At 37.7% G+C, this 23,604-nt stretch overlaps 1 protein-coding gene across 1 annotated transcript; it reads right to left on the reverse strand.

The window, feature by feature from the left end:
• Positions 1-4,701: 4,701 nt before the first annotated feature.
• Positions 4,702-18,513, reverse strand: LOC136240647 (alpha-1,2-mannosyltransferase ALG9-like). The gene is made up of 17 exons (XM_066031670.1): positions 18,342-18,513; positions 17,514-17,639; positions 17,397-17,467; positions 17,216-17,304; positions 17,089-17,162; positions 16,677-16,738; positions 16,550-16,631; positions 16,393-16,498; positions 13,969-14,066; positions 12,761-12,809; positions 12,641-12,708; positions 6,085-6,156; positions 5,889-6,033; positions 5,555-5,696; positions 5,133-5,253; positions 4,939-5,069; positions 4,702-4,890 (listed from the first exon to the last, which is right to left on the reverse strand). The coding sequence occupies exons 1-17, from the start codon at positions 18,456-18,458 to the stop codon at positions 4,779-4,781; spliced, it is 1,665 nt and encodes a 554-aa protein (XP_065887742.1). The 5' UTR covers positions 18,459-18,513; the 3' UTR covers positions 4,702-4,778.
• Positions 18,514-23,604: the final 5,091 nt, after the last annotated feature.

Here is a 23,604-nt window from a genome sequence, read left to right on the forward strand (position 1 = left end):
ACGCTGGTAACCCCAGAAAAGAAACGTTATGTATCATACAAATTGTTGCTTAATAGTTGGTACAACTATTTAATGTATATTGCTACACTCTACTTTTGGCACTTACACAATACAGTGTGGATATTGCGTGTCATTGTTTTTCATGCAACTAATAAAGTTGCCTGAAGACATGATATAATTAGGTAGCTTCACTGGTTCTGTGCCAGCTACAATGAACTGGCTATGAATTATACCAACAAGTCCTACATGTGGTAATTTGCATTGGTAACTTGAATCACGGTAGTGGTTTATAATAGAGATCGCCTATTTTTTTTTTGCCAAAATCCTAATAGAACACACACCTATACACCACCTTAGGAAGCTCCCCAACCACAAAAGAAGCCTTAGAAGTTGATTTGGAAGAAATATAGGTTCACTGGAAATTATGAAGTCAAAAGAAACCAGGAAAAGTACTTCTGAAATATGCCATTTTGTTCATCTTCTTATTATTGTTTTCCACAGGGCTAGGGCAAAATGTGAGCACTTTTTGGGGATAAAAACTGCATAACTTTTCTTCCTATGTCTTTCTTCACGTCCATGATCCATTTTTAAATTATTACAATGATAACATTCTCAAGTAAATTTGCTTCTTGTAGGTTCACTTTGCCATTGATCTTCTGACTTAGTTTCTGCAAGGGTGACCAATGTGTTAATAAGTATCCAATCTATTCGTGTTAACACGTTCACTTGGAAATCTTGTGTCATTACCTATATTTAACCACAGTAAAATTATATTAAGGTATAACTACTTTTAGTTGTAATACAAGTTCTGTAAACTAATGTAACAAACAATATGTCTAGAAGCCAAACTTTATTTGGCTACAGTGCTTCTTATTTACATGTATTTATTCACCATTCATCCTTCAAATTCACCAGACACTGTCAGTGTTGGTACTACTTTACTACTAAACTGCATAGCTGATGGGCAAACAATGCTGGAAGTATGAACAACACTATTCATCTGTGAATGCTATCTCACTAGGGACCTGTGAGAAGGCTAAAGCCTGTGAATACATACAGGGAGTCATAAACATGCTAGTGTTATTGTGATACATGGTTGGATTAGAATGTTTTATGGCATCCGGTAATGCATAGGAGAAAATATCGTAATGATATTGCTTATGTACTTTTATAAAACGCACGATAGAGGTCAAATGGCATAAAAGGCTATAGAGGTGGAAATGTAGCAAGTATATAGTTTACTCCAACTGTTTCATAAAATAATTTTGCTTCAATTGAATGGCAACATGACACAGATGATCTTGCCAGTCATAATAATGCACTCTTCATTACTACTTATAGCCCTTTATTATCGAATGGCTAATATATTGCCATAACGAGTGCCCTTTATAAACGGAGCCATAACTCCTTTTTCCTAGGGGCTACGAAGCTGAAATTGCTACCAAACTGCTCAGAAGGACTGGGCGCGTCTAATGAAGTTTACTGTTCGGCGATAGGAAGAAGCATGAGCAAGTTATGGCACTTGGCAATATAAAATAGCATATACAAAACAGTAATACCTGTTTAAAACTCCATGTTCGCCTTCTCCCTGCTACTAGGAGGCTTTAGTTAGAATTACTCTACTAAGAGAAAATAAACGTCTTAATGATTAAGACAAATATACATTACAAGCATAAAGGGGCCTAGACACAGGGGTACCATGTGCTGATGGATCAGTACAGGAGCCCTGGCAAGACTTACATTAACTAAAGGTAAATTAAATTACAATACACAAAAAAAAACTATATCTACATATATGTAATACTTAAAGTTTACCTAAGGTGGTCTAAAAGATCCCAGCCCGGGGAGGCTCTAGAATTAAAAATTCTGTAAGAACAGGACACAGCAATGCGAGCTGCCTGCTCAAACAAGGATCTTATGATTTTCTTTGGCACTTCACAAGCAGTAGCCATTTGAGCAATTGTTTCTGACAAAAAGTGGCCTAAACAACCAATTTCAATTGGAACAAGATTGACAGTTAACCCAGAAAGCTGGAGGTCATATTGCAAGGAGCTATATCGATCTTCCTTTCTAGCTCTAGCAGCAAGAAGATGTTGCTGGGTATTAGTTGGTACTGTCAATTCGAACAAACAAATGGAATCATTAGAAACCAATACCAAGTCAGGCCTGCTGAGGGTGGAGGAAAGATTGGTTGGGATGGTACTAGGGGGGCTAGAACTAGCTAAATAACCTGGAAGGTCAGCGTAAAGTTTGAATGTTTCAGGTAAATGCTGTTGGAGCCCATGAACAAGGACCTGTAAAACTGAATCATGTCTCCAGGTATACCTGCCTTGATCTAGAGCAGCAGGACAGCCAGTCAAAATATGGTTTGTTGTGGGTTGAGGAGCTTGACAAAGAGCACATCTAGGATCAGTAATGATGTTCCATCTGGCCAGGTTCATAGGGGTTGGTAGAGTGTCACAACCAGCACGTAGCAGGAAGGACAGCTGTTTTTCAGGGAGGCCATACATCAATCTCTTCCACAGAGGGCAAGCTTGCTCCAGAGTTACAATATCTAAAAATTTATTTTGAACAGTTAATGGTTCCAGTTTTGATTTCCAATATTCAATGTGAGCAGAACGTAAGTTGTGGCGAGCATGGTTCTTGAAAGTTGCAGAGTGAATGTTGGCAACTGAAGCCTTAGCAGTAGATAAACAGTCAAGGACAGTGGAAGAGATATCAGATCTGTTAGCTAAAATAGAATGTTGCAGCTCTATAATCAGTGGATCAACTGACCGTTCAATAGCCAGAATGTATGAAAGTTTGGCTGATTGCTTCAGGTGTGGTAAAAAGAGGAGATCCAACACATCCGGGTGGAAAACAGTTCCAGGAGTACAATTTCAGGGGAGGTTCAACCAATTTTTCACAAATTTCAATACTGATGACTGAGCTGAAATAATAGAAGACACAGTAAGCCTCTCAACAGCTAAATGAAAATGTAGAACAGAAGACACAAAGTTTTTGATCCATATCTTATATTCTCCCCGAACAGAACACTTATCGATGGATTGTAAAAATTGTAAAATTTGTTGCTTCATGTTAGCAGAAGCTACCGATCGAGCAATAGTTGGAGAAACACCAATAGTGCGACCCAGAAACTTACTATTGAGGAATCAACACTGATTGTATGAATTCAATACATACACATAATCATCTCTTATCTCCTGTCAAACATTATAAATATTTGGGCGTAACAATCCAGAGTAACCTAGTGACATAAAAATACCCAATCTATTACCTGCAGCCAACCAGACACTTGCTTTGTTAAAACGCAATCTAAAAACATCACCACAGTTAAGAGAAAGAACCTACCTTGCATTGGTACAACCTAAGCATGAGTATGCCACCACAGTCACCTAATAAATTAATCATAAGAATATGTTGGAGAAAGTACAGAGATGTGGTGCTCAATATTTAAAAGGAGAGTATACATATGATGCCATCTGTGCGTCCTATAATATCTACAATATGGGCTCCCCACACTAACCAAGACATTCAAAAAATTGAAATGCTTCAGAGAAGAGCTGCTAGGCTTGTGTTTAACAAGTATCAAAACAATATCAGTGTCACTAACCTGCTGAACTCTCTTGGCTGGCCAACCCTTGAAACTAGATCATGCTTAAAACTAACTTTAACTTACAAAATTTTTAAAAACCTGATTTGTATACCCCCCTGATAATTTTACATCTGTTACTTGTAACACCCGTGGACACCAATATCATCTACAACACCTACAATGCACTTGTGATTCTTACTGACATTCATTTTTCCCCTCAGCAATTAGATTGTGGAACTCCTTACCTTTAGATATAGCTAAATGTAATGATTATGGTCACTTTATACAGAAACTGCAGAATTACTTAAGTATTAAAATCCGTAATTAATATATGCAATATACTCTATAATTGAGGTTGGTATATTAAATTCAAATAAAATAAAATGCCAGCATTACGGAGATGCATTATGACTTACAATGGGAATCACTTGAATCACATAGGGAACAGTTTAGTTTGATCATGCATGCTCTATGACATCCTAATACAGAACACTTATCTACCATCAGAATATATTCTAGAGTTTCACTACCAGACATACATACAATGCCAACTACAAACCAGATCAAGCCACATGTTCAAACTGCATGTTCTGTAATAGCCACCTACAAGTACTCCATCTTGATGTCATCACCAAGATCATGGAACTCTTTGCCACGCCACATGGTCGAATGCACCAATGATGACAGCAGAATCTTTTAAATGATCACTACTAAACTATTACTATGGACTTCATAGTTAGCTATATCTGTGTATGATCTTCATTTTTGAAGTTTTCACAGTAAAAAAAGACTGAATAATTAATTTTGGTCAGGCAGTTAGACACTATGAATAAACTAGCAAATTCTACACTGATGTGAAAACAGGTAATGGACTGAAGTAAATTATGATTAGTCTTGAAATTAATTGATCAAGATAAATTTAGGTCATGCCAGTCAATCCTTACATTGCTGACAATATTTTCTGACAAAATGTCATGCATAATATAATACATCTTTCTATCAATTTAGTAAAAGTTGACCTACTATGACTTCTCTAAATGCTACTGTATTCAATATTCAGATAAAATTTACCACATTTTGTGAAGTAAAATTCTTAACTTCGTAGCTAATCTCAAGCATTTAATTCTGTTCAATTGTAAATATTATTCATTGCAAACAATGTACAATATTATGTAACTTCTTCCTATAGTCTTACACGTATCAAGTTCTTGTTGGCAAGCAGCATATAATCAGTGTAAGCATTGCAGACGTCTGAAATGTATGGGAAATAAAATGAGCGGAAAAAACTGTGAGACCTGCAAAGTATACTTAAACGCACTTCATAACTTCATAACATGAAGTACCTCTGAAGATCAAGAAATGAAAAGCGATGTACTACAGTCCACGTACTGTTATCTAGAATATAGCGAGGCTCTCTTGGTGTAATTTCTCGGTTGTCAAGGTCCACCAAAAAGTGACACTTGGAAATATCAAACTGCATTATACAAAAGCAACAGTGCTCACTAATACTTAAAAGTTGAGGACAAGTCACACTTACATATCTTGAGGTTTCTTCCTGATTCTTGTTATTCATGTCAGTTGGTATGACTCTGGTTGATTCAGAATATTGCTTGGGTAACTGCCCTCTGAATTCTGACCGTAGAAATCTGAGATGCCATCTGAAAAGATGAAAAATACATAAGAAATACAAAAATGAGTACGCTAATCACAAGGGCTCACTGCATTGCTCAGAATCAGAAATTACATACAGCAGAATAAGTGAAGTATGAATTCCAAAATGAAATACACCCAGTATGAATTCCAAAGGCATTTTAAGAAGAACAATAAATCTTGGGATGAAAAAAATTTCTTTGAAATATTCTAAAACAAAACCTACCCCAACTATATACGTTGTTTACAAAAATACACTCACAGACTCTTTAAATTAAGGGTTGATAAACAACTCTTAATACAACTTACTGGTTTCCTGGGAGGTAAAAACTGCTTGGAAAACGGTACCACTCTTTACCGACGCAAATGTTTACTTCTTCCAAACCCTTAATAGCACTAGTGATGTGAGGATATCTTAGTGTGTAGTAGACATCAAGTGGAGCACGGTAATCTATAAAAGATGCCAGCAAATGCACTAAACAGTATAAGACACATGCAATTTGTGTGTGTGCGTGTGTGCGTGCGTGAGAGAGAGAGAGAGAGAGAGAGAGAGAGAGAGAGAATGTGTGTGTGCATACATGCGTACATGTGTACGTGTGTAGTGTTCACAGTATACAATTTATATACACAAGTAACAACTAACTTGAATACAGGGCAGAGCCACGTGACACAGAAATACAAAAGTGGACAAAGCAGAGCAGGTAAGGTAGCCACTTGTACATTGGCCTTATGAAATACTTGATAACAGGTATAATTCTGATAGTGAGGGATAACTGCACCATTATGTCCTGTAGAAATGACAAGGATAATCGCCAAAAAGATGTAGCTATATAGATTACCTTGAACAACTGAAATGCCACTGCCCCAGCTAAACAAAATAGTGGATACACTGGAAAAAGAAATCGTTCTTCCTACGTAAAATAAAATGTACATAAATTTCTGAAAGATCACACACACACACGCACGCACATACACACGAAACATACTGGTAACAAGCATTAACTATGTTAGTTCTCATCTGGTGAGTACTATTTTTAGCTGTAGCAATAGACAGCAAGAAGAGCAAAACAATTAATTTTGCTAACAAAAAAATAAATTACAAGTGCTTATTTAATCAACCAGAAGTCACGTTTGCAACAAGCTACAGAGTTGGGAGTTGTGCAATTGTGTTCACCATAAGCTGGGGTATTCAAGTTTTGGGCCATTTTTATGCAATGTATTTCAATGGCAATTATCTCAAAAACAGAATTATGCAAACTATAGCCAGGTTTTTGCTCGTTGGGTCACACATGTAACCAAGGAAAAATTTTTGATGGAAACTACACATAACCTTGCTACATTTCTGGTATAACCTTGCTAGCAAGTCAGCATCACACCAAAAAAAAAGGCACAGTAAACTCACAGTGAAGAAGCTGAGCTTTCCACAGAATTGCAGAGTTGAATGGTATGCAGAAAATCAAACAAAGGAGAAGCTACACAGCAATTGGTTTGACAAATTGAATGAAGACAAAGTTAGGAAGAAGTCAGTAGTCATGTGGCTTTCATGAAGAAGCAGATCCAAACAAGACATAAGAGTTCAGGGTTGAAACCAGGTCACTAGACTCACCACTAGAGACCCAGATGACCAAAATTGATTCAGTTTAATTAAAAGCGAGGAAGAGCTACATTTTGGGAACTCCACTATAGTGTAATAACAAAGTAAATGGGTAACCATTAATAACAAAAATTAACAATCAATTAGTTGGGATGGTTCCATGTAAGTCTACAGACAGCAAAACTCATATCCTATAAGTGGGCATATGATTTATGCACACCTACAAATAGGGTTGGGCAATATACTGATATTTAGTGTTGTGGCACCTAAAATTCATAGACTACACCTCATTGTTGTGATTTAATTGACAGCTGCTTGTAAACAAGAAAAGTATAGTGTTAATTACTAGAATCAAGCCCATTACACCTCAGTATGGTTGTTACTGTCCATTTAAATGCTCATGCCAAGCCAATGCTACAGGCGAGTAATTGCCGTGTTTTGTATATTGTCTCAGAGCATAGGACATGAACTTGGCACTATGGAATTTGGAGACTACATTTCAGCCAATCAAATTTCAGTATGGAATTAGTTACATACCAATCAACACTAGCAATCTTCTATCCAATCCAAATTCAAGTATATCCCTGGAAATGCACAGTAGGGATATAACACCTCTTATTGTTTTACTGTGATATAATATCACACACTACTCCAGCTTGTTTCAGTATTTTTTATCGGTGTGTTATGGTCCCTACTCTAGTCAAAAATTTCATTTTTTTAAGTACTTGTTTGTTAACTTTTTTTGTAAAATAAAATCATTATGACTGGTGAACCTATGTGTACCACATCAAAAGAAAGAAATAGCATCGCGCCCCCACCTACCAATTATCATTTGAAAAGTGAAGTATCCATTACGCTTCGTTGTCAGCTATGTTCAACCCGTTACACAGTATTACGAATCAAGAACTGTTTGAAAAACACCTCTGCAATCAAAGTAGCCACTATGAAAAATACGAACGATTTCTGTTACAAAGGGAAGCCATCACGTGCTACCGCCAAATCGACATCTTTTGTTGTCAGCCAAGATGAATGGGACACAAAGGAGGACACTGGTAAGTCCATGAAGAATACATTGTACAAACTGCAGTATGACAAAAGGCACATGTCCAGCGGAAGCGACGTCGGACAGTGAAAAAATCAAGCCCGTAGCCTTAGCCATTATTGAGTTACGCTTGTCTGAAGGCATCAGTCAGTTACTCAGTCAGTCATTCAGTTACTTAGTCAGTCAGTAGAAATTCTGATTAATAATTTTTTTTTTAAATTCCGTAGCAACTTGTTGAAAATGTTTCGGGTCGATCTGAAGACTTGCTAGGGCTTAGTTTTACCTAACCAACAGAACACTCACCCAGTTTGTTTTATGCTCTGATATCTGATAAATCAATCCTGGTTTTAAAGCATGGGCTAACACCCTTCAGAACACTATATTCATGTCTCATAATGCATCAGCACACAATGATAGAACTTACCATTGTGGGTTTGAGTTTTTTAACCCTTGCAGAACATTAAGACTACTAACTTCGCCATTGGGATGGTAATATGTTTACTATACTATAAGTAAAGTAGCTAGGACTATAAGTTACTAACCTATTTTCAATGTAGAAATCTTGTTCTGTGGCCTGCTCAATGGCCAATCTGTGATGCATAGATATGAAATATGCATCCACGCATTTCCATACAATTATTTGTGACTGGATTTTGGAAAAACTATCCAAATCGCACATTAGAAGTTTCAAGATAAATGGTTTTAAAGAATTCAAGTCAGCATAACTTGCCAAGGATAGCAAGCATGCGTATGAAATTTACACAAAAGATGCATCAATCTATTACCTTTCAGGCCACTTCCAGTACTTGTAGCTGCTTGTAGAGTTTCCCGCCAAATAAGATAGAAAATCTGAGCAGCCCCCACTCCTTTGTCATGATACTACTTCGCTCATCCAACTGTTGGACGAGTGAAGTAGTATCACGACAAAGGGGTGGGGGGTGGCGAAGGGATAGACTTCAAAATGGAGGCAGACCACAATTAGAATCCAGACATGTACAGGGCTGTGCTGGCTCCTTAGTGGCTGATATTAGTATTAATATTAATTTCAGGAAAAAGGCACAGCCTGTGAATCCTGCTCAATTGCATGTATACAAATCAATCATTATAAAAATAATGATAACCAGTCCAATGTTTATCTAAGAGATTCTTGAATGAAGTTAATGAATCAGTATTAACAATGTAATCAGGTATGTAGCAAAATGAAAACAAAAAATGTCTGTCCAACATTACGAGGCTGTCCACCAGTAAACCAGGGATTCTTGCCAAACCTGGTCCTTCACAAGACTAGAAACCACCACCATTTGAGCTCTACACACCACTCAGAAAAGACGTCTGTTGAAACCAGCCTCAAGTAGTTTGAGTAGTAGTGAGGGTCAAAACTATTAGTACGATAGTGTAGCTATCCACTGGTGGTGTTAGTTTGATTTTGCCTGATGTGCGATTTGGATCGGTTTTGTAAAATCTGGTCACATTTAGTGATCATTCATCATAGAGAATAGTTTAACAATCAAACTAGTTGTAATTTTGTGACTACACTCAGCCTGGCTAAGAAACTGCAATACTGAATCCCACAATGTAATGATGCATGTCGCTCAAAATAACAAGTCAAAGCATATTGTATCTTTGAACTGGTAGGGCATCAAAGCCATGAGCAAACCACATTCCCATGATACTGCTTGGGAAATACGTAAGTTAAATCCCAAGTGGCGCCTTTGAACACCCACACTAAAATGGTATGAAATATACATAACAAACGCGCAAGACGAAATTTCAGTTACAAGTTTAACAACTGCACATTAATCCAATGAATAAACATGACACACATGCATATCTGCCTACATATACAACTGATACTGTTTATAAACTACATCACTATACTAATAACAAAGATAATGCATACTTCTGTGCAGCAGTATATAAGGAGTACAATAATAAATGTAGAACTGCAGTTTACATCGATATAGAACATTACAAGTCAGTGCATTCTCACAAGGCTAGCTAGCGTCCATTAGAGATTACAATAACTCTACTGCGTTTGGGACACAGATTTGTACAGCTACACATTTTCTCTCGGATCTTCTTCTTGTAGAACCCAAAGCTTAGAGAGTGACATAGACATTGGAAAAAGCGCAGTGGGACTAACGCAAACTCGTAAACAAGAATACGCTCCTTTGGGGAATATTGGGACAAGACTCCCAGCACAATAGCAAAAATCAGATTGAGTAACACATCAACTCCACCAACAATGAATACTGCAAGAGTTGGCTCTAGCTGCTCTCTCAGTATGTCCACTAACTGCCCTAATCTGACCACCTTCTCTTCTTCTGCAGCACTTCTCCTGATGCCATGAATAAACCTGTTTGACTTGATTATCTTGTGGTGCAGGTACAGACTAGACATTCCAACCAGTGAAGCAGATACAAAAACAGGTACTACTATGGCAACAAGAGACACCATGCTATGCTCATAAAACGAGCAGACCCCCAATGATGGAATGTAGAGTATGTTAGATCTCAATGAAATAATCAGCGACAAGCCAATTCCTAACAGCCACAAGACTGCTAACATCACAATGATTCTCTTAGTTGTCAGAATTAATTTGTGAGTGAATGGAAATGCAAGACAGACAAACCAAATAATCCCCAGTGGCAGAAACATCAGCCTACCTACCATAGTACTAGCCACAAAGAAGGTTATTACTACCTTACAATTGATAACTGTGTCAAGACCTACAAGATATATTATTATCAAAAAAACATCATTGAAGCAACGTACTACTACGAATCCAACATCACAGCCAAGAAGATTGACAATCAGTAGGTTGTTTAAATCCCTCAATTCTTTGTTGCAGAGTATGACCAAGATAACCATCAAAATTGGAATGATTGTAACAGGGACTGTCACCAATGAAAAGAACAGCTTCAGCAGAGTGGCATAAAGAGAATATGCCATATCAAAGTAGTCATCTACAGATGATCCATCAGTTACAGTTGTATTCAACTCCATCACACAAAGATACCTTGCTACTTCTCCAACCAACTACCGTTTCGTACTACCACAACGTCACATGACTGATTCAGTGACAAACACATTATCATGATTAGCACAATTTTCAGCTCAAAGCTAAAAATAGCAGAATGCATTTTAGCAAGCAACAAAAAACAAATAAGTGTTACAATTAACTACATATTCTTTGAAGTGGCGAAACATTTAGAAGTTATACATCAATTGGCATAGCTATAACCTTCAGTGAGTACAGTGAAACCTGTGTATTATGGACACCTCGGGACTGACCAAAGTACCCTGATTATCAAGGTGTCTTGATTTTACAGGTCAGTTTACATGCTAAGGGATACTTTGGGACCTTAACTAAGTGTCCAGATTATGCATGGTGTCCTCAATTTCAAGTATCCTGATTAACAGGTTCCACTGTATACCCTTCAGGTTTAGACATTGATTCTGGAACAAAAGGTGTGACATAGCAGCAGTTAAGCAGTCAAAGCATTGGCCTGTGGGGTTCAAGGTTCAATTATCAATGAACCTTGGTTATTGCTAATGTTGCAAGACTTATTTGCAAGGCACCAGTTTTTCCAACTGTATAGTTGTGGACCAGGTATTAACATGGGAAAATAAATACCAACTGTCCATGTTTCACACAGTGGGAGAAGTCTAGGTGAGACCTAAGGTATCTATACCTTCTCCTGTGAGACTTGGAAAAGCCTACTCCAGGGTACTAGACCTTCTCCCTACCTCAGGGGGATTTCCCTACACTGATTTTAGCACTTGAGTATTGTGAAAGTATTATTTACAACGTGGTAGAAATAAGTTTATCGTCGTTCATTAAGTTGTTGAAACGGCCCTCTTGTTTGTCCACATGGAGACATACATGGAAAACACTATATCTTGATGGATGTGCCAGTTCATGGTGAACAGACTGAGCCAATCATAGCTTGTTTCAGTTGTGAGTTATGATCAATTAAAAAATAAGCATCTGTAATTTATTTGCCATATTGTTGCTGTACAAATCACTGCCCCAACTGTCTAGCACTACAACTCCAAGACTATTAATCACAAAAGCCTGAAATTTTGGCTGTCCACTCCTTTGTTACTAGAGATAACAGAGAAGTAATGGAATTCGAATAAACACAATATGTGATAAAATGCTAGTACCACACATCACTTATCACGATACTGTAAAGATAATGATAATCTGATAACGATATTTACAATTCAATTGATTCACCACAATTATCACCACAATTATTACACAGCCCCAAACCACATGTACACTAAACTACATTGTTATATCACATGATTTGAATTGAATATTATCTTACAACAACAGACTATTACTTTGCTGGTAGGCCACACAAAACTACCTGTTGGGTGGTCTGACACTGTTTACAGATGACCCCACAAGGGACTTTTTCTTGATTGCACATTTCCAGTTTGTATCAACATCAGCACTTTATTTTTAATTAAAGTATGATGCAACCATTCCTACACTATATGAATGGTGTTTATTACAGTACAAGAACATCAGCCCTATTGGAAATCTGTGAGTTTGACAAGCTTTAGAAATAATCCAGAAACATCCGTGATCTTTTGATTGTATTCTTTGCAGTACAATTTCACAGATACTACTACGTACATAGTGTGGGTTAGGTGTGTCAAGATTTTACCATTCATAATACATTAAACATTCATTACCATAATTATTCACATATCACCCCTCCAGCATTTTACAATGCAGCTTTACCTTATGAGGTTGTGGAAAGAACACCAGCAGCCATATTAGTAGTGAGATGACAGCAGGAAACCATCGGTCTAAGTAGTACATACAAATTAGAACTATTCAGTATCAAAGAATAACTCTTACCTGACTTAACACCTTGAAGACTTAAGTTCCATAATACCTTAAAGATTACCTGCACACAAAACAGTATTAGAGCTACTGTATATGCAAAACATCACACCCACACCCACGCACACACACACACACACACACACACACACAAAGTAAAGCAAAGCCTTCAGCTGCCACTAAGCGGTCACGCTGCCCAGTGGCCAGCACTGTGCTATGAGTCAGCGCAGGCATGCCCTCCTGGGACAGGACTAGTAACCCGCAGGAGGCTGTACCATGTCTCACAGTTGAAGGTGTGGGCGCCCCCAAAGTCCCACCTGGACCTTCAACTGCTATATGAGACATGGACAGTTGAGCATTTACTTCCCCAGTTTATACCAGGTACCCATTGATGTTACAGCTGGGTGGGCTGCTTCCCCTGTCTACCCAGCTGTTAAAATGGAGACCTGGTGGCCTGGTGCCAACTGGGAAAACAACACACATGTGCACACGCACACACACCCCCACACGTACGCGCACACACACGCACACACACACACACCACAGATATAGACACACACCATATTTACTTGGTTAAATGCTGCACCTTCAACATGTAGCCACACTTCAATAGTGCCACAATTGATTTAAACTTAAACACCATTTTTGAGCGGCAAGTAGTGGTCAAGTTTAAGTAACACATTGATTTTTGAATCATGGTAATAAATGCAGCAGCGTTTAACCTAGTAAATAAGGTAGTAGTACAGTGGAGCCTTTCTTAAAGGATGCTCCAAATAAAGAATACTAAAAATTTAATGCCTGTATACACTCCAGTTTCTGGACCTCTACCAACACAATTATGCCTCTGAAAATAAACCTTTTATAACAGTAAAGTTTCACAATCAGTTGCTTCCAAAACTTTAATCTGAAGCAAAAGCTGTGGTATCTACATACAGAAAACTCAAAGCAGGGTCTATAGCACGTTTATATTTTCCAGAAGGCTACTGTATGCATCCATTGGCAGACTGTCAAACAGTTTCCCTTCTCCTACCCATAAATTTTGGATGAAAACAGCTGCACCAATAAGTATCATGGTTTCATTTACTGTAGCAATGTTTTTTGCTACAATAAACCATGTTACCAGTCAGTGGTTTTGATTTATCTTCCCTGTACCACACATTTCTAATGAACAAACCTCACATAACTAACTTTTTATGCACTACAAAATAAATATTACCACTCACCCTAACTGTGATAATTATCACTGACAGTAATGCCAATAAGAAGGCGATGTTCATGTTCAAAAACATGTTCTTGAAATAAAATGTCCAAGGCTCCGTACCTGCACACAAAAAGGAAAAGTTACACAACATGATCCCCTATAATGGACATAAGATGTGACAACACACGTACAGTGGACTAAGTTAGTCTCTTGCCCAGACTGGGAGCGGGAATAGGAGATAGAAATAGGTCAGTAAAAACGGGATGAGGAACGGAAGATCATGTTAGTTCAATTTACTTGTAGCATGCAGTAAGGGGAAAGTAGAGTTCAGGAGAGTAAAAACGGACTTGGATTTCACATTATACTAAAACAATTGAGATACTCTAATGGAACAGTCACTAAATCAGCAGCAGTCTTTCTCTAACACAAGACAGAGTCTTAGATTTACCCTAGGCTTTGTTTTAGGACACAGTGACTTGAAGCTAATACGCTAACTTTTGACTGCTCCATTAGAGTATCTTGATTGTTTCAGTAGAAGCGTTCAGCAAAAAGCTACCAAAAAGGTATTTTGAAGCAGGAGACCCATGTGAGCTCAATTCACTTGTAGCTTGCATTAAAGGACAAATAAAGCTCTAGGGAGTAATTATCATATGTTGGATATTACTTCCCACCCCACCCCCAGCAGACTCTAGCTAGGAAAAAGAAAACATGGGTTGTTGGCAACCCTTCAAATCATCCCCAAAATCTGAGGATTCAGAACAAAATGGCTATTGGAGTTATACCAGACCCTTTTCCCTGCCCAAATACAAAAATGAATCTGGGTAAAAGGGTACCCTAAACTATGGATGCAGCAGAAGCAATGTAGGCAACACACGTACCAAAAGTTGGCAACACACGTACCAAAAGATGAGTTTAATTGCCAATACTGTTTACTTGCATGCATTTCAATCACACAGGTATTTAGGGAAGCATGATTTGAACAAATAAATGAAGATCATTCAGGGCTTAACCCAGGAATTTAAGCCAGAGGGGGCAAAGTAAGTGGAATGGATTATGAGAGAGGATAACTGCAGAATAAAAAGCATGAGGTTATTAGGAGGTCTGTGGGCATGCCCCAACCCCAAGAAATTTTTGAAATATTAGGTGTGAAGATACATGATTTTGATAAAATTTTACACAAACATATATTGCCGATTTGATTTGGGAAAGATCATCAATTAAATGAACTAAACTTATCAATGACATTGACTATGTATTAAAGCTTTACATGTAGGTATAAACCTAGAGGGTGGGGGAGGGGGGCAGGTCATTCATTTATAAACTGGGTATTGTTCTACTCTATTAGAGCATACACCAATTCGAATGGAATGCACACCACTTATCAAATGCCCTAATAGAACAGTCACTTTAGTATTAGGATATTTCAGTTTGGACAACTAACTGACTCTCTGCTGCATACTGTGAGCAATACACAAAGCTAGTGGCTGGCCTTGAATAGTAGCAATAGTATTTTATTTAGACTTCAGTAACTGTAGCCACATTGTTTAAAAAAACAAATATGTGACCAGCTGAGCAAAACCGGCCATTTTCACACATTCCTCAAATTTCATTTTATTGCATCTCTGTAATCTATAGTAACAAAAGAGTGGACAAGCCTTTTATGATGAATGATCTTGGAGTTATAGCACTGGACATTTGGAACAGTGATACACTAGATTTGTACAGCAACAATACAGGAAATAAATTACTGGTGCTTCAATAAACTATCATAACTTACAATTGAAACAAGCTACGAAGATGGGACTTGGCTCAATCTGTGCACCATGAACTGGCAAATCAATCAAGGTATAGTGCTTTCCCTGCATTCTTCTGTGTTGACAAAGAAGAAAGCCATCCCAACTAAGAAATGGCAGCAGTGAACGCTGTTTTTGCCGCATCGTAAATAAGCGCCCATAACTCATGTATCCTTTGCTGTGCGAACACAAAACAAAGATTTTTTTACTCTCCACGAACAGGCGAATCCATTGGAGTATAGGTTTTATTGATTTGAGCTTAATTTCAGTGTGCACAAATGTGATTAAAGCGTGCGTAAATTTTTCATGTAGCACACATTTTGTTTTACGGTTTATGACAAAATAGAATTTTGCGATAATGGCTGGTTTTTGCTCAGCAGGTCACATATTCCAAGAATGCTTATCTTGTCACAGTGTGTGAGCCATGCTATCCAGTAGTAAATACATGCTCTGCTTTTGTGAATTAATTCCCTCGGTAAAAAAGTAAAGTGTGTGTATGTCTTGCTAGAATCATTTTGCAGCGTCTAGAAAATGAAATGCTTGCAAACTTTGTTCCTAACAACCATGGATAAAGCTAAGGTAAATGTGGTTAGTATCACCATTTCCTTGTAACTAACATGAACACGGTCAATATTACTATAACAAAATCTTACCATATAGTTCAGGGCCCTGTCCGCTGAATATATTGTACAGTACTATATTGAGTGGGGCAAACACAAATTTGCCGTAAAATAAAGAATCTATTACAACCAGTGGAACCTGTAGTGAGATACAAGAATGACTTGAGGATGGATAATATTTGTGACTCACTGAAACAATAATGAAACAGATGCTGGACCATTTGATTAAAGATATCGGCCGCTTATAAAAATATTCCAAAAATATTGGTAACCTATTAAGATAAATCAGAGATGTGAAACACACTACAAATGCTTACCCAATTACACCACTGAAAGGCCAGCCCACTAGTGTACTGATTATAACAGCTGATACGGCAATCTGTAATATATGTTTAAAAGCACATACGTATAATGATTGAAATGTTCCACCATAAACAAAAATACCATCACTACCTCCATAAAAAGCCACCCTCATTATAGTGACCATATCATGTAATCTCAAACTTTGCTAAGGTGAGCTTCAATAAGACCACCTCATTATAATGGCGATACTTACTTATTCTAATGTGGCCTTATTAATGCAGTAACACTGTACTACATATAAGAACAGTAAACAACATTTAGTATCCTTTAAAACAAGGCACAACTGATTTGTATTTAGGAAACAGCAATTATTCAATTAAAGTGTTCTGAATAGGGAAACCCTCTAATCTGTTAGTGTGCTATTACCTTTCTTTTTCGCTGGAACCACGCACCAAGTGCCACCATCGTACAATACATTGCAAAGGAACTTGGAAGGTATGCTTTATATAGAAATAAGCATTAAATTTACAATAACAGTAGGTGGGGCTCATACCTGCTGCAGCAATGTACATACCACAACTTCCAACAAGAAGCAACAGTGTCCAACAAGCCACGTCAGAACCAAACTTGATTAACACAGATCTACATGCAAACGAAAGAACAACTAACCCCTAAACTGAACACTAACTTATTACTAAATAAATTCCTTAGACATAAACATACATAGTATTTACCTGTAGAAGAATGTTTCCAAAGCTGCAGATATTATTGCTAGTAAAATTCTTACCAGGTGGAAAACTACATACTGCCACATGATTATCAATATGAATATGCAGTGTTAAACATCTTACTTTGTGTTTAGTTGCAATAACTACACCTGGTATGGCATGTAACAGCAAGTAGGCATATGACCTGATGGCGTAAACTGGAGAGTACTCCCATGTCTGAAATCCTGACCCATATAACAAATAATGCATCTAAAAACAGAACCAAATGTAATACAAGCCTAGGGTGGGGAAGTATTTAGCAATAAAAGTATATTTCAGATAATACCAAGGTGGTTTTCTATAATACCGATACAACAATTTTAATGTAGCCAAGTCCCATATAGACGATTCCTACACAGACCTTATATTGTAAGTAGAAGTACTTTATAAAGGATTGTTTACTATTGGGATAACCTTACTCTTGTAGAGTACAGTTGCAATTCTTTTTACTAACACAGGCGTGGGTATAAATCAATATAGTAAGTATAGAGGGTATTTAGTGACACCGACGTTTTTTTCTCAATAAAGTACCTTTCTTCAGTACTACCCAAAGTGTATCGATACATGGGGATGATATGCATCTGTCAGTCAAGCCCCATCAATCAACACCTACACCTGTTCATCAAATTCCCTATCAAAAATTCATCTAGGAAGCAGGAACATAGTGGGGTAGTAGTGACACTAGAATTTATCAAATCCCCTTGTATTGTCCTATAGACCCGGATGGGGAATGCATCAACACTTTTACATATTAAAACTAAATGGTTCTCATGATTCCCTACTGACAGTTCCTGTTAGTATAAATGGTTTTTATTGCCTGGGAGGTTTAATAATTAGCACGAAGCATCAAAGAAAATGTATAACGATCCATGCGCACACATGGCTTGCACGTGGCACTACAAATGACTTTACCGGTTCCCAGTAGTTAAATGTCTCATCGCAGTCAGATATGTTGCTAAACGTTCCACTAAACAATCTCACAACAAGCAGCAGTTGAAATGCTCTCATAAACGACGGGTTCCAAGCCATCCCAACCCCACTGATCTGTCACTCTAATTGACGCACACGCACACGTGAAACCGAGTCACGTGAACGCTAAAAATGAGTTCGCAAAACACAAGAATGGCGATGTCAAACTTAGTGCTACTTGTAGCCATGATTTGTTGTGTTCCCACATTTACAGTTGAAAAGCAGCAAGCTTCTAAAACTAAATGCGTTGCTTTGGATTCATGTTCATGTGAGATGTCAGATGGGAGTGGTACGGTAAATCTTCGTGCTCTTGACAAACCAACAGATCCTATGAGAGATGATGTCACTCCACTGCAAAGCTATTTGTTTAACCCTTGTTCACCTATTGTAACTCCTTACTGTGAGGGAAATTCCCTGTGTGAAGAACGAGGTAACTCACTGATATACTTAGGCCTTGCAAATGCTAGCTCGTTTGAAGTGGACAATACCACTGGTACCCTCAGCTTAAAGTATACATCAAGCAATGCTGTGACATCAACTGTCAACCTGGTTTGTGATCGCACTCAAATGACAAAACCATTTTTTAGAGTGGGGTGCAGTGAAAATACTTACAATGTCCACAGTGTATGTGCCTGCCCAGGCGGATGCAAATTCCCACCTCCGGGGCCACCTCCAGTGTGCATCCAATCTGACTCATGCACTTGTAAAAGTACCGTTGATAGTGCGACAATCAACCTTCACGATTTAGACTATCCATGTGTCCCACTTACTGCAAAGGACAGTGAAGGTTATACCTACTACTACAATCCTTGTAGTGGGTTGCAAATATCTGGGTGTGTTGGATCAGCAGGTTGTATGAAGGATCCCCATACAAATACTTACTACAGTCTTGGACTAATCAATTCTCTTGTAGATTATAATACTACTGCAACTGAAAAACATTTTGTTATTTATTACACTGGTGGGAGTGGAGGTCGCTCATTTGATGTGAGAATAATTTGTGATCGTAATGAAGACAAATCCATTTTTACCATTGATGGCAACATCCATAAAGAGACACTACTTTACCATTTTGTACTTAAAACTAAACTTGCATGTAGTACATAATTGGTGTGTTAAGTTGTGTTAAGGCTGCAGCATTCCATTGTGTGTACATAGCTATGCCTCCTGATTGTCAGCCGTGTGTTGTAGCTATTAGTCACCAGTTTTGTTGAATCAGGATTGGCCTGCCATGCATATAAAGGAAAAATTATTGTAAGGCAAGATCAGAGTAATTATTTGTGTAATGGTAAATCTAGTGGTTGTTGGTAACTTGCATGCACTTAATATTACTAGCTTATGTGCATGCACACAGGAACCTGATCCTCTATCACGTGACCAGTTATCTGTGCAACACTAGTCTCGTCCCCAGCCGCCCACGCGCGTGATCTATGGTGCAACACAGGAAGTCACGGGAAAAGCATCAGGTTTTCGTTTGAGGGTCCTGTTGATTACAAACACGAAAATCGTGCGATTTACCGTCCATCATTAAGTTGCACAACAGGTCACGTGACACCAATACCAGATCTCGGCAACTGAAGAAATGAGGTTCTTTGGGTGTTTAGCGTTGGTAGTGGTCAGCCTGGTTTGCTGCAGCTCGGCTACCCAGGAAAAGGAAACGCCAAAGTGCAACAGAATCGGTCCCTGTTCCTGCAGGCCAACACTGCCAAACTACCTTCTGATCGACTTGAGTGGTCTGACTAGGGGTGGGGGATCGAAACCAAGATTTGTAGCTAAAGGAAAAGATAAGGAGACCGGACAAGATTACGAATTCCTTTTCAACCCGTGCGCTGATTTCTCACAATTCGGGTGCAAAGGCACTGCTATTTGTCAAATAGACCATGGACTACCTTATGGAGTGGGTAAATTTGAAACTTTAGAGTTTAAATACATAAATGACGCGTTATTTGCCACCTATAACTATTCTAGTTCCGAACAGTATTACAATAGGAGTGCACTTGTAGAGTTGGTGTGTGACAAAGAAGAAACTGATACTTGGAAGATTTGAATACATTGTAGAATTTCCTCCACGAATCTATAACTTTAGGTTACACACCCAATGTGCTTGTCTAGGGGGATGTGATCCCCCACCCCAGGGCATATGTGTTGGACAAGATTCCTGTATGTGTGAGATGTCAGATGGAAGTGGTACTGTTAATCTTCATGCTCTTGACAACCCAACGGATCCAATGAAAGATGCTCTATCTCCAACAAATACCATTCTGTACAACCCCTGCTCTCCTATGACAAATCCTGATTGTAAGGATAATTCACTATGTGAAGAAACAGGCAGTTCTCTTATACCCATTGGTCAAGCAAATAATACTTATTTTGAAACAGGTATAAGTGGTTCTCTCAGATTAAACTACTTATCTAGCGATAATGTTACTTCAACTATTAACTTGTTGTGTGATACTAACCAAAGAGAGAAGCCATTTTTTTAGAACAGGGAAGAATAAGAACTCCTATGATGTTTACAGTGTGTGTGCTTGTTTTGGAGGCTGTATTTCCCCACCATCAACCCCTTCCTTTAGCCTAATTGACTTGTGTATCTTTAAAAGTGTTAGCAGTGGTGCAGTGATTGATCTTCATGATCTAGACAACCCATATACACCACTTTCCACAATAGACGCTAGTGGTTACACTTACTACTATAATCCTTGTAGTGGGTTACAGATGGATGGATGTGCAGGGACTGCTGCCTGTGTAAGAGACCCTAATGATAAACTTCATCTTTGTCTTGGGAAGCCTGACACTGTCAGTATCCAGTATAATACTACCACTGAATATTTCATCCTACATTATACTGGTGGGGATGGAGGACATTCTTTTGATGTGACAGTGATTTGTGATAGTAAGAATGAAGAGCCTGTCTTTATCGTGGATAAAGAGCAACCTCCTTATAGTTTTATACTTGTTACGAAATTTGTGTGTAATTTGTAGATACAGCTATGTAATTGACTATCATCTACATGTGTGTGTATATTTCTAAATTTGAATAATTACTTGTATATACGTATCTTATTTCCTCACATATGAAAATAATCCTTTGTGGAAGGTTGCAGCTTTAATATCAGAGACTGTTTCATTAGGAGTGATACTGTATGTTATATGCATTGAAACTTACACCGGTGTATGTAAATTCTCACACATTATAGCAGTCCATCTGGAAGTTATTCATGTGCAGTACACCTGACCCTACAGCAGCCTGTTTAAGGATGTTGAAAAGTTGCAGAAAAAAATCCAAGTTAAGCCTTGGCAGCCACTATCCTGCAACCATAGATAATAGGGGTGTCTATTATCTATGCTGTAACTATCCCATTTACACTCAAACGCTTACAGAAGTCTGCCAGGCAATCAGAATACTTTCTTCCTGCCAATTTTATGTATTTGTATCCATAGGAACTTAGAGAGTGACTTTATTATCTCAAAGTACCCCATGCCAAAAGAACACTACTTTTATTTATAAAGGCTTTACAGCACAAGTGCTAAAGGCCTGCAGGACTCCTAGCCCTACAACTTGTTCAAAGATGTTATAAAAATATCTATGAGCCTTGATAAATTGGGCTGTTAAGTAACCGACTGCAGCTATTCAGTAAAATGGCTTAAGCACCCCGATTACTTTTGTTGTGTCTGCATGTTTCAGGGGCCATACTGCCAGAAACAGCCATGACATATGGGTCAAACGATGCCTTGCACATTCATGCATGTATGCTTTTACTAACTTATCTATAAGTGTTTGTTCATGCAAAGGACTATACAGTCATTTATGACTGCTCTATTAGAGTAGTTTAGTCAAAAGTAGACAACGCATGTGCCAGTTTCATGTAGGATAACACTGGTCTCCTTACACTGATTAACTTGCTCTTAATATCAAAATGCAGCCAGATATAGTGCAAGACATCATAAACTTCCAAAAATGACATACTCGAAGTTTTCTTTCATAACTTTAGTTCAAAGAAACATAAAGCCACTAAATTTGGAACAGGTGTTCTGTACACATTGTTTTCATATTGTGTCAATTTGTGCTCAAAAATTCTAATTTTCTCTACTGTTAGAGCACCAGGTGTATGCTTTATTAGAAAATTATATTTTAAATTTTTTGAAAATTTGGGTGTGTCTGCTAGCTATTTACTAAAGCTCAAACTACTAGTTGAAACAAAAATTTCCACTGTAAAAACTTTTGCAAATTTATCCTTAGAAAACATGATATAGCAGTGTTTTTGAAAGTACAGACTGTAAAAAATCTGTTGAACCATAAGTATGGCTAGCTATAAACAGTGCACACATATTGTAAAATTTCCACTGTAACAGAATTTTAAAATTCAATAAAACTAGACTATAATTTACTGCCCATGCAATTAATCTATTAGTATCATAGAGCCGTTTCATATTCGAAACAATCAAAAGTGTTTTTTATACATTATCTTATGAGTAAACCATAGCCTTAAAAAGATATTTTGAAAAACATCTTGAAATTTTCCCTAAAATTTTGAAGTTTATGATGTCTTGCACTATACTGTAACTACAATCATGAAAAATTTCAGGCAAATATATAAAATGATCAAAAAATTAAAAAGCTTCAAAGTTAAAAGAATGGGTCAAATTTTGTGTGTGAAAAGGTACCTGTTCATAAATCTGGTCACACATAATTATATGCATGAACAAAAGTATTTGAAAAGATTGAGATACTGTATGCGTAAAATTGTGTATACTGCAATGTATTCCAACAGAGAGCAATCAAAACTCTATTAGAACATTTATGAAGATCTATAATAATGGAAAATCTCTTTTAAATGCATATTTTACGAATAATTTATATTTTAGTAACTAGATTTTGAGCTTTACATTTTCATCTAGAAAATTTTGATATACATTTTTTTTGTGGTATCAAATACGGTGCGCACAACAAATACATGATGGATGCATACAAATATACATATATAGCTAACAGTCAAGTGTTAGTAATATTATGTTGCTGCAGGAATTGGCAAAGGGCAGACTATCCCTCAGTAACACCTCTTTCCCTCAAAGTCAATGGGATGGTGGCCCAAATAGAAGGAATCATGTCCAGAAAACTGTTAATAAATAAGTCCAATGAATTACAATTGACCACTCGCTGCAATAAAAAACTGTCATCCATAACATGACGGAAGGAGTAAGCATG

The sequence above is a fragment of the Dysidea avara genome, chromosome 12 (assembly GCF_963678975.1).
Source record: "Dysidea avara chromosome 12, odDysAvar1.4, whole genome shotgun sequence".
NCBI classification, from domain to species: Eukaryota; Metazoa; Porifera; class Demospongiae; order Dictyoceratida; family Dysideidae; genus Dysidea; species Dysidea avara.